This window comes from Eumetopias jubatus, unplaced genomic scaffold, assembly GCF_037043125.1.
Source record: "Eumetopias jubatus isolate StellerSeaLion01/CBP00866 unplaced genomic scaffold, mEumJub1_p1.0 scaffold_3, whole genome shotgun sequence".
Taxonomy (NCBI): domain Eukaryota; kingdom Metazoa; phylum Chordata; class Mammalia; order Carnivora; family Otariidae; genus Eumetopias; species Eumetopias jubatus.
In genome coordinates this window covers 28,403,249-28,416,141 of record NW_028274809.1, presented here as the reverse complement: position 1 = coordinate 28,416,141, position 12,893 = coordinate 28,403,249, and the positions used below count along the sequence as shown (strand labels likewise).

Here is a 12,893-nt window from a genome sequence, read left to right as displayed (position 1 = left end):
ACCCTCCAGTTCCATGCACGTCGTTGCAAATGGCAAGATTTCATTCCTTTTGATGGCTGCCTAATATTCCATTGTATCTATATACCACATCTTCTTATCCATTTATCTGTGATGGACATCTGGGCTCTTTCCACAGTTTGGCTATTGTGGACATTGCTGCTATAAACATATTCTTAACAAGCATGCCAGCTAATCATGATACAGGTCAGTATGTGACATAGTGAAGCTACAGGAGACAGCAATGAACAAATAAACAATAGCAAAACACAAAATAAAACTGCTAGAAATCACATCATTTCCTTGGGGCTATGTTTTTCTTGGGATTGAGTCCCTTAATGATCAAGATCCTCTTTTTCATTTGTGAATGGGGATGATCAGAACTGTCATTGTCTTTCATTGATTTTAAGGATTGACGAGATGTCATTTGCAAAGAGATTTGTTGGGTAAGTTACTCCATCGACTTTGCATAAAGGTTTTTTTTTTTTTAAGATTTATTTATTTGAGAAAGGGAGAGAGAATGAGCAGGGGGAGGAGTGGAGGGAGAGGGAGAGAATCTCAAGCAGACTCCCTGCTAAGTGCAGAGCCCTGTGCAGGGCTTGCTCTCATGACCCTGAGATCATGACTTGAGCCAAAATCAAGAGTCAGATGCTTGATCAGCTGAGCCACCCAGGCACCCCTAAAGGTTTTTTTCTTTTTTAAGTTATCAGTTTACAACTAATCTTAACTAATTATTCCAAGTTTACCCATAATATCAGCAATTATATATTTTATGACAAGAGTCAACAAATATCCTAATGATATCACAGCAGTTTGTGTAATTATTTTTTATATTATGCAAATTTTTCAATTAGCATAATTTAATATCTTCAAAACTTTGAATATTCTAGTCTAGAGCCTGTTGATTTTTACCTTTTGTAGGAATGAATGATTTGAATAGCATAAGTTTCACACAAATTGATTGTAAGTTCCAACGTATAGGCCTATCTTATTTTATTGACTAGTTAATAAACAGCTAACAATTTTGGGTACCCTTTTGCTGTAATGCAGTTTCTCAACCTTGTCAGTGTTAACATTTTGGGACAGATATTTCTGTCACAAGAAACTGTCCTGTGAATTGTGGGATATTTAGCAGCATCATTGGCCTCTACCCACTACATGCTAGTAATGTATAGTGTGACACACCAAAAATGTGACACAACCAAAACTGTCTCCAGACATTGCCAGATGTCCCTTGGGGGACAAAATTGTCCCTGGCTCAGAACCAATGCCATAATGCACAGTAAATTATTCTCTGGTTAAAGGAGGATGAGAAAACAAAAAAATGAAAATAAAAACTGGCTGGAAAAGTGTTTCTGGTTTTGTGAGGCCCAAGGAGTATGGAAAAAATCTGTAATAAGACTTTTGCACAAATAGAACACATGATTAGTAGTGCCACAATGATAGACTACCTTGACCTTGGGCAAGTGACTTACTGTTTCCTCATCTATAAATATGGATAACAATAATGCCTATCTCACAGGGTTAATGGAAAATTAGTTAATTTTATGTAAAGTACTTAAAAGAGTAACTGCAATGTAATAAAGCACTTAATGCTTTATACTGATAGATATCTAATCTATCAGTCTTATAATATTACCATTATTTTCTTGCTTGAGTAAGATAATGTAACAGTTAGTAGTTCTAAGTAATTTAATCAAACTGAAGACTTTAGGTAATAGTCACCATAGATAGTGCTATAAATCTTTGATAGAATAGGTAGAAAGGGAATTTTACTTGGTAATTTTACTAGTGTGTGCCTGTGCATATGTTGTATAATTTAGATTTTGCTTCTTCCAAAAAGCACGAGATTGTTCACAATACATACACATAATATAAACAATCCTATTAAAATAGAGATAGGAGTGAACATTCCAGACATGTAGAAATAGAAATAAAAATTATCCCTTTCTAGTGTTTTAGGGTGGCCAACCATTAATAATCTAGAAGTTTTAAAAGCAAACCCAGTTTTCACACTTTGGCACTCATATGAAAGCTGATGGTGACAAACCTCAGATCCTCATTGTCAAGAGGAGAGGGAATTATTGTGTTTTTTCCCAATTGGATCAGATCCTGATCCAGGATCTGAGAGACTAAATATTCCCAGACTCAATGTCTCTAAAGAAGTTCTCTGGCATCTTGATGATTACGCCTATAAGAAAAATAAAGGAACAGGCTTTGTCCCAAATGAAGATATCTAAACACACACATACACACACACACACACACACCCCTAATGAAGATATCTAAACACACACACACACACACACACACACACACACACACACACACACACACCTATAAACGAATATTAGTTGTCTTTCAATGAAACCCTGATTCCAAACTCACAAAATGATTCAAAGAAATTTTGACCCAGAAGTTTCTGCTGGGATGGAATCTCCCTCCCTCCTTCCTTCTCTCTCAATCTCTCGCTCTCTCTTACACACACACACACACACACACACCTATAAACGAATATTAGTTGTCTTTCAATGAAACCTAGATCCCAAACTCACAAAATGATTCAAAGAAATTTTGACCCAGAAATTTCTGCTGGGATAGAATCCCCTCCCTCCTTCCTTCTCTCTCAATCTCTCGCTCTCTCTTACACACACACACACACACACACACACACCTATAAACGAATATTAGTTGTCTTTCAATGAAACCTGGATCCAAAACTCACAAAATGATACAAAGAAACTTTGACCTAGAGATTTCTGCCGGAGTAGAATCTCCCTCCCTTCTTCCTTCTCTCTCAATCTCTCTCTCTCTCTCTCTCTCTCTCTCTCTCTCTCTCTCACACACACACACACACACACACGCGCGCGCGCGCGCTATTAATAGTGGGTAGAAGAAAGGGAATCGGAGAACTTGAGAAGGTTGCGGAGACTGCTCCGCACACAGCCGCAGGTGCAGCACCCGCCTGGCCTCCGAAGCCTTCAACCACACTACCCAGGGCCTCCCGTGACTGGTAGTCAGTACGGCTGGACAGCAGGGAACTTTCAGACCACTCCCTGAGGACCCAGGGCGCCCCTAGAGACAGGGGGTCGGAACCCGGTACAGAGCGGACGGAAGTAGAGACGGCGCGAGCTGGGGGTGGCGACAGCAGCGCTCGGGATCCGTTGCCATCGGGTCCCCTGGGCTGCAGGACGCGGTGACTCTGAGCAGGAGCGCGAGCGCTTCCCCGCCCGTCCTGCAAACCACGGGCGGCGCGCGGGGATCCGTAGGGTCCGCCCGCCCCCTCCTCCCACGCGGGCCTTGCGGGACCGCTCTCCCCTGCAGACCCGACCAAGGCGCGGACCTCGGCGCGCGGGACCGAGATCCGACACGCGCTCCGAGCCGCCCCAGCTGCGCCGCGCTCCCGGCCACAAGTTTGCCCCGCACCGGCCCAAGTTGCGAGTGGGGAGCCTCTCCGGGCTCCGGGAGAGCGTCCCTGCTTCTCGCTCGGGCTGATCTGGGCATGGCCGGCCCGGGAGCATCGCCCTACGTCTGGGGGTGGCTGCTGCTTGGCGGTTGCCTTCTCGCCGGAGCCCAGGTAAGAGCAGGTGCCCCGCGACACCTGCTTCCCGGAGCCTCCGGACTCGGCCTTAGGGAGACGGAGACCGAGGCGCACAGGCTCACGCTAACACATCCAGACAGACAGACAGACAGACACACACACACACACACATCTCTCAGGGTTTGACAGGCATTTAGTGGAGCTGCAAAGATATATTTTAGGTTGAGTGTCCTGGGTTGGGTACCATTCAGACCAGCGTTTTGGCTTCTGCGAAGTAAGGGGATATTTAATTTGCAACCGGTTCTGGATCAGGAGGGCGAGACTGGGAGATGAACGAACTTTTCTTGCCCTTAGGCTCCTTGGTTCCTGTTTAATTAATCCGAATTATTTTTGTCGGCTGGCAATTTACTGTCACTTTTGAGAACTTAAACTTCTAGGATCGATAGTAACTACTGACTGAAAGGATAACTGGCTCTCCCTGATAGAGAGTCACACACATATCATTAAAGCGAAGGGACTTGATAGAACAAAAATACAGTGTTAAGTAAAGCTCAGTTTGTTAATGTTAAGAGTGTTAGTTGTCATGTCATGCTGCTAATACTTAGAGATTTTCTGGGTGATCTTTTAGAATAGGACCTTTCTAATGTGCAAGTCACAATTCACCCTCACATTTTTTTTGAGCCAAATAAAATGTGGGGTTTACACTCAGCTTTTCGGATGAGCGGTATGGAAATGCGTGTAGTGATGGGTTTAATGCAGTGTAAGAGCCCTGTGAATTTAAACTGTTTCAACGTTATTTCTCCCTTCTGTTCAGCAGGGGGCGTCCTTTGGCCGTCAAATGGAGCCCCAAGTTTTTTCGTTTTAAATTCTTTAACCATGAGAAAATTAAGGCATCGATTTATGTACGAATAGTATCTAAACTTACTACTATATTCTTGGCTCTCAGATGATCAGTTTAAATGTCAATTATCCTAAAAGCGCAATTTAAAAAATTTTTATTATTATTTACCACATGGCCACATGTGTTAACGGAAAAAGTGCCTTGCCCTGCTCAATACAGGGCTTTACCTAGCATGACTTGTTATGTTAAAAAATCAAACAGTATGTGTATTATACATTGACTAATAATAGCAATGGATGCTTGAAAGTAGGGTATGCTCAAACCTGAAAAATTTCACCAAGGTAACAGGAGGAATATGAGCAAATGGAAAAAACAAAAGAAACCCTAAGGATTTGGTGACAGTTATGGCACTCTGGTGATCTCTAATGTACGTCCTGCATTTCTGTCTCATTAAGATATTTGAATAATATGCTTAAAAACATGGCTTCCTTGTATAAGGGGCAAATGAACTGTAATCATTTATTTTATTCCGTGTTCCAGATTACTTTTTTTAAGGGAATGGGGACATATTGATTAGCACAACAACAAAATACCACTATGAGATTGTGGGCAGAATATTTCTTTTACTTTTAGTTTTCAATAAAACACGCGGGACATCAGACGCTTTTCTATAATTTTAACCAAGTTTTCTCAACCTTGGAACTCTTGACATTTTGGGCCATATAGTTCTTTGTTGTGGGGACTGTTTTGGGCCTTGTAAGATATTTAGCAGCATTCCTATCCTCTCCACTAGATGCCAGTAGCATGGCCCGTCGTCCCGGCCCCTCTTCCCCTGCCCCTGCCCAGTTGTGACAACCAAAAAATGTCTCTAGATGTTGCCAAATGTCTGTTGGGAGGCAAAATCAGCCCTGGTTGAGATACATTGCTTTAAATTGACTTCCATTTATGTTTATACATTAAGAATGTATGAAATGATAGTTTGTGGTAACACATTAGATTTTTGGCCCTTTAAACAAAATCTGAAGGTTAAAATAAAATGATTTACATTGACATGTTGACACCTTCTCTGATCTTCAGTCTGTTCATCTTCATTCCCAGCTAATATGTATATTAAATTTAGAAAACATATTGATAGAACCACAAACAGAATGTATCAAAGCAGAATAGCTTGTGTAGAACAAATGTTTCATATTTAATAAACATTGGATCACATCACAAAATAGATAATATAGAGTAGTACCTGTCAATTGTTTTCAGAGATCCCTGTCGTTTTTGGTTGGTGAAGATGTGCAATTCAAAACTCATGTGTTCACGTATCAAGTGTCATTACAGTGCCCAGTAATGCATTTCTTGAAGTCAGATTATCCCATGGGAATGGGGAGCACCGTATAAATATGTGTAGTATTTTGTTTGCTGTGTCAGTGAGTCCTTCTGGACACAGACTCTGAGATGGAATCAGTGGTACAGTAGGTTTACTGGGGAGGAATACCTGTGAAAGAGAAAAGAGTGAGAAAGGAGAGTTGGACAGGGAGAGCCTCAGACCAGAATGCAAATCTGGCCGAGTCTTGGCCAACCTCACGGAGAGCTCGGGAGTAAAGGTTGCCCATCAGAGGAGTCCCATGTGGTGATAAAATGGCCAGGTCCTAGTACTCCGACTGTGGTTTACTCATTAGTTCAGCACTGTTTATATCATTGTGCACTTGGCTCCGAAGCTCAGACAGATGGTTGAAAGTACCGCAGCTGGAGGCTGCCAGGCAACCACACTCCTTACAGACATAGTTGGTTCTTTCTTGAAGGACTGTGTCAGTGGTGCACCTCTGTGTCTGCTTTCCTTACAAGATTATCAAGGGACAACACTGGTTTTGCTGGGCTTGAGAATGGGCTGACCCCATGTGATTCAGTCACCTTCTGCAGGCTCCATGGCTGCAGGTCAGTGTGACTCTGACAGTGTACGTGCCTGCAAGTGGGTACAGACCCATCACCATGACTAGAGAAAATTCCCAGAAGACCATGACATATTGAGGGGAAGTATGTAAGTTCCGTACAGTACTAGGTGTGAACAGATACTCATGGGCAGGTTTTGTTTTTCAGTAATCATTCATTTTTTTGCCCGAGTGGAATATCAACACTGTCATGGACATTCTGATGTGGGGAAAGGAGCAGTAACCTGGGAACCCAAAAGCCACATTCAATTTCCTCCTCCGGAAACATGCAACCTCCTTGGGCATGAAACTTGATGTCGCTACTCTTACTCTGTTCAGTGAGAAGGCTTAGCTCTCCTGACCTTCCAGTGTGCAGATTCAGAGTCCACTGGGGAGTCAGAAATCTCATACTTGGGGGGGAGAGGGTGATAATCAGTGATAATATTTATTTACCTACCAAGTACCAAATACTGTGCTAAGCACTTTAATCTATTATTATTTCATTTAATTCTCATAGTAACTTTATGAGATAGGTACCATACTTTTTAATTTCATAAGTGAGAAAATGGGGCTAAGACATGTTAGGTAATATTCTCAGGTCACACAGCTAACAAGTAGTGTAGTCATGATTCACACCCTGGAACCCACCCCTCAGATTGGTGTCCTCACTGTGGATATCAGTTAGGCACGGCTTAGCTAAATTATGTCTATATAGCCCTCTGTCCCAACAATATCTACCCCTGTGTATATATCCCGAGGAATTTCTTAGACAAGTTCATAATGGTTATTGCAATAATTCTGTGGTGTTGGGGTCAACTTGGGTGTTCATAATGGGGTACACTGGGCAGCAATAAAAAGCGGTAGATTCAGGGTCACCTGGGTGGCTCAGTTGTTGGGCGTCTGCCTTTGGCCCAGGTCGTGATACCAGTGTACTGGGATCGAGCCCCGCATCGGGCTCCTTGCTCCATGGGGATTCTGCTTCTCCCTCCCCAACTCCCCCTGCTTGTGTTCCCTCTCTCGCTTTCTCTCTCAATGTCAAATAAATAAATAAAATCTTAAAAAAAAAAAAGCAGTAGATTCAACGTACACAAAACAGCATGTATGAGAGCTTTCAAACAGGATAAGCTATAGCATATAAACAATGAGATATATTACATAGTACCGTTTACATACATTTCAATACATGTACATAAAGCAGCAATACATCCTGTAAAACATCCAGATAAGAGGTATATGTGTATATAAATTTCACATAAGTGGTTGCATATGGGGAGGTAGAGAAGTAGAAGTGGGGTCTAGAGAGAAAAGGGGAGATAGGGAGATAAATAAATAAATAAGCCTACAGCCATATCTCAATCTCTGTGTCAACTGGAGATTGTGGTGGTAGCAGATGGAACTAGCAACAAGCCATCATTGGTAGATTTAAGAATGAGGACAGAATTAGGAGGTAGACAGCTTCTCCAAGAGGGTAAGCTAAGGGACTATTCTTAGCAAAATCAACCTGAAACTTGACTGCTGATTAGTCTGCATCATGCCTATTTCCATAAGCACTACTGTAGTTAAAGAGCCAATGGTTGGTTTGTTCTCCTTTCCTACTGACAGCCAGGACAGTTTTCATTCGTCTTCCAGGCATCGGGAAGCCTTGTGTCCCGGAGGCGGTGGACTTCTCTGTGGCTGCACTAATTTCAGGTCAACTCCTCAGCCTTGGCAGCTTAGAAGCTGCAAGACAGAAGGGAGCTAGGTGTGGCTTCTTCCTGGCCGTGCACAGAGGGCTTTCCTTTCCTTGGAACTGCCTCAGTCCTTCGTGAATAAAAATAGAACATTTTCAACTAACATTCACATATTCCATTTGTTTTCCTGTCTTTTTTTTTTTTAATTCTTTATTTATTTGACAGACAGAGAGACACAGCGAGAGAGGGAACACAAGCAGGGGGAGCAGGAGAGGGAGAAGCAGGTTTCCCAAGGAGCAGGGAGACCGACGCGGGACTTGATCCCAGGACCCCGGGATCATGACCTGAGCCGAAGGCAGACGCTTAACGACTGAGCCACCCAGGCGCCCCTGTTTTCCTGTCTTGAGCTTCAGTTGGTTTCGTCATCCACTAGAATCCATGTTCGTTCTTTCCCCTCTGTTTGAGTTGTGCCTTCTCCCTGAGTTATTCTTTAAGTCTTTTAATGGAAGTGTGAATTTAGGCAGCCCAGGGTACCTTCTGAGCCTCCATTTCGTCCAATCAAAAATGACGGTGATGATGGTGTTTATCTCATGGCACATGGGAATACTGAATTGAAAAGTGTGCAACACACACAAGCCTTAAGGTGTTGGATAATGAAAATGCCAGCCCTTTTCTATTAGTAGATTAGTCAAGGGCTATTTAATGGGATGATTATTAGATTGAGATTACTTCTAAACACAACTGGGAGCCACTGAAGACTTTTAAATGGTGTGTGTGTGTATTTTGCAGGGTTATTCTCTCTGCCTCCAACACTGTTCCTTCTATTCCTCACAGTTTCTCCTTCAGAACCCAGTTGCGTTCTGACAGCAACTGGACATTTTATTCATAGTACTGATAGATGTTATAATTTTACGTTTATTGATCTGAGTACTTGATTAATATCTGTCTCCCCCTTTGAAGAAGTCATTCTGAAGACAGAGCAACTAATCAGAAGGCAGTTGCAGCTCTTCTGACTGGTATGTCCTTGTGGAATTGGAGGTGCAAGAAGGCAGATGGATTCAAGAGATAGAAGGTACATTCAGATGGAGGAAGAGTGGATTGGGGCAGAGATGATGAGTGAAATTTTTAGATAAGCTGAGCGTGAGATGCCTCAGATATTTAGTAGCTGGTTGGATATTGGATTGTAAAGCTTACGAAAACTCTGGATTTAGCATCAGCACTTTGTAGGGAGTACCTGAAACCACAGGTGTGAGTGATGTTCTCAGTGAGGGTATAATGGAAGTAAAAGGACTGGTTAACTTGCTTAAAAGAGGGTACGCAGACAGGTTTCCTTGAAGATTACCCCTAAATTGTAAATTCACAGGGAAAAAGGGACTAATAAACAATTTGAAATACCCTGTGACAATCAGCGTGGTATCTTTGGGTAGTAGGTTCTGCATAAATGTTTGAATAAGCTCATTTGTATTTTTTTTCATTTTAAGAAAATTCATCCTCTTTGATCCCACTTGGAACTCAAGTCTCTAATCATTTACTCCTGTTTTAATTTTAAAAAGGTCACTCTATTCTAAGAGGCAGAGGTCACGGAACCTGCATCTGGTCATGGAGATGGAAGGAAAAGTGCTGTTGGTCTCTAAGAGAGTTTGGTGTTTCCAGAGCTCTCTTGTCCTAATAACTGATAAAGCAGGCTCAGTGTTGAGCTTGGCAGTTGTTCTATTGGCTGGTGGAATTTTGTAGATGCTCAAAGAAAGTAAATTGTAAGTTTCTGGAGGGGGAAGGAAGTATATAAAATGTTTAAGATTATGAAACTTGATATCAGAACTGGATTTGGGATCTACATTTCCTACTCTTTAGCTGTTACTAACATCTCGAAAACTCAAGTTTCTTCATTTGAAAAATGGGGATAACCTAATGCCAAATTCATTGAGTTGGTGTGTGGATTATATACCATGAAAACCTCAGGAGAAGCATTTAATGCATTACCTGTCACAGAGTTTGCTCACTCTAAGTGTTGGCCATTACACATGCCATTATCATCATCATCATCATTTCTATATTTTTCTAACTAGCTATCGCTGGTATAGAGGATCGATTATTTTTATTTACTGATTCATACCTACCAAGTTTATTCCAGGGCAGTAACAATTTTCTTCAATAACTGTATCTGTTATTTCTTTTTATCCTTTGTCTTATCTTACTGCATTAATTAGAACTCCCAATGTAGTGTTGAATGGTAGTAATTATTACAGGCATCTTACCTTGTTTATTACTTCAGTGGGACTGCTTCTAAAGATTTATCAAGTAGGGTATTTGCTCATGTTCATCAGTGCTAATTTTATTAAGTTGTTTAATGGAAGGCGAGTGTAGAAAGTTCTGAATTATATCATGTATAGTTTTTATTTTAAAGTCATAAATGATATGCTATTTCTTTTTTTAAAAGATTTTATTTATTTATTTTAGAGAGAGACAGCGTGAGAGGGAGGGGCAGGGGGAGAGGGAGAGAGAGAATCTCAACCAGACTCCACACTGAGTGTGAAGCCTGACATGGGGCTGGATCCCAGGATCCCGTGATCATGGCCTGAGCTCAAACCAAGAGTTGGACACATAACCGACTGTGCCACCCAGGTGCCCCTGGTATGCTATTTCTTTAAAAATATGCCATATTAATTGTTTTGATGTTCTGCAACAGATAGTGGATTACTTGAGGGCAAGAAATGATTCTTAATAACTTTTCTACAGCATATAGTACCTAGTAGATACTCATTAAATATTGGTAAGTGTTTGCATGATCATAGGTAGAAGACCTGTTATATATTGCTGCTTGAATTAGCAAATAAGTCAAATACTCTTGTTAGTAACAAGATACATATTGTTAACATACTTAAAAACCTAGCAAACAAACAAAAGTGTTGCTTAATACTATCCGGCTAAATATTTATGTGACTAGATTAGAACAGACTTCTTTGTGTAATTAAGGTAAACTTCTGCCTCTTCTTTATGAAACCATTTACATCAAATTGCAAACTGGCTACAATTTCTTAAGTGAGAATAATTTATACTTCTTGTCACTTTCCTTACTTATATAATCAGGCTAGATCTGTTTTCTATGAAAAAAAAATTTTTAGTTATTTTTTAAAATACACTTTCTGAGAGCAAAGATAATGTTTAACAATGCATTTAAACCAATTTTGTGGGCATGAGATATGTCTAAGCTTGCATATTCTTCTGCCTACACCACGGGAGAATCTGCCTTCAGAAAGGCGCTCATGCGTATAATGAGCGCCAAGGTGGAACTTCTCTCAATATATATTCTGGCATCTTATTTCCTAGATGAATAAAGTCTGTAAGACACGACATCCAGAAGCTTTTGGGTAGTCATGTAAGCAAAACTTAAATACAATTTTCCATGTTGATTAATTGAACTTATAGATATCTAAAAAACTAGAAGAAACCATAGGAGATATGTGGGGCTTTCCTGCAGTCTTAAAAAATGCCTTTTAAAATCAATCCAAAAGACACAGCATGCTTCTGTTTCCCACCAGATTGGTAATGTATTAGTAATGGCATTTTGTTTGTGAGTTTATCACATTTTTTACCACTCATGCTAATAGTGTAGTAAGTGCCCAAGAGTCATACTGTTGCTCCTGACCCACCTGAGGAAGATGTTGGCTACATCTATTTCCTCAATTTTGGTGATGGTATCATAAGTGTTTGCATATGTCCAAACCCATCAAATTGTGCCCATTAACTATATGTAGTTCTTTGTATTTCTTTTTCTTTTTTTTAAAAGATTTTACTTATTTATTTGAGAGAGAGAGAGCGTGTGTGTGTGCATGTAAACTGGGGTGGGGGGTGGTTGGAGGGGGAGGAGCGGAGGGAGAGGGACAAGTAGACTCTGTACTGAGCATGGAACCCGATGTGGGGCTTGATCCCATGACCCTGAAATCATGACCTGAGCCAAAACCAAGAGTTGTACGCTTTAACTGACTGAGCCGCCCAGGCACCCCGAGTTCTTTGTATTTCAATAAAGCTGTTAAAAAAACCAGAACACCTTACTTAACAAACAAAAAAACCCCATCCAAACAGGGCAAAATGGGTAAGGTGCTCAATGGTACAAACTTCCAGTTTTAAAATAAGTAAGTCATGAGGGTATAATGTGCAGCATGATGACCACAGTTATAACACTGTATTGCATATTTGAAAGTTGCTAAGAGAGTAGATTTTAAAATTTCTCATCACGAGAAAAAAATTTTGTAAATATATGGTAACAGATGTTAAATGGACTTATTGTGATTATCATTTCATGATATATACAAATATCAAATCAGTATGCCTGGAAATAATACAATGCGTTACACATCAATTATGTATCAATTAAAACACAACAATAAAAAATCCATAAACTTCTATTCATGACAATTCAGTTCAGCAATTTTTTTGATTGAGGGTCTCACGTGCTGGGCACTGTGATAATCACTGGAAATAGAAATAGAGTCAAACACATGCCCACCTTTTCAAACAGATCATGTTCAGTACTCTTAGAAAGGTTTCTACATTTGAATTAAAGTTTAATACAGCCTTTGAGTGATGATGATTCCTTTACGAGGGAAGTCAACTTGGTAAGACACTGTATTGTTGGATGGCTGCCTCTTATGTCTATCCCTTCATCTGTCCAAAAGTTTGTGTCCCAGACTACACTGATCTCACACAGTCTCGTCAAATATAGCTCTTTCCTGCTCCCCGCCACCCCTGGCCCGCTGGGTTAAGTTTTATTTTACCTCCAGTAAGACCATGTGGACTCTCACTTCTCACTGATTTAGAACCTCTTTATTATTCCCAGATCTATTGACTACATTCCTCATTACATGTTACCGTTTCCTACTACCCGCACACCATTACACATTCAACTGTCTAAAAACAGTCAC

General features: G+C 40.8%; 1 protein-coding gene across 1 annotated transcript in view; it reads left to right on the top strand.

Annotated features, from left to right (window-relative positions):
• The first annotated feature begins 3,499 nt into the window (after positions 1–3,499).
• Positions 3,500–12,893, top strand: part of PTH2R (parathyroid hormone 2 receptor) — a 74,879-nt gene continuing 65,485 nt past the window's right edge. The window contains exon 1 of the mRNA XM_028112179.1: positions 3,500–3,574. Coding sequence (XP_027967980.1) covers positions 3,500–3,574 — 75 coding nt within the window. The remainder of the gene's footprint in view (positions 3,575–12,893) is intronic.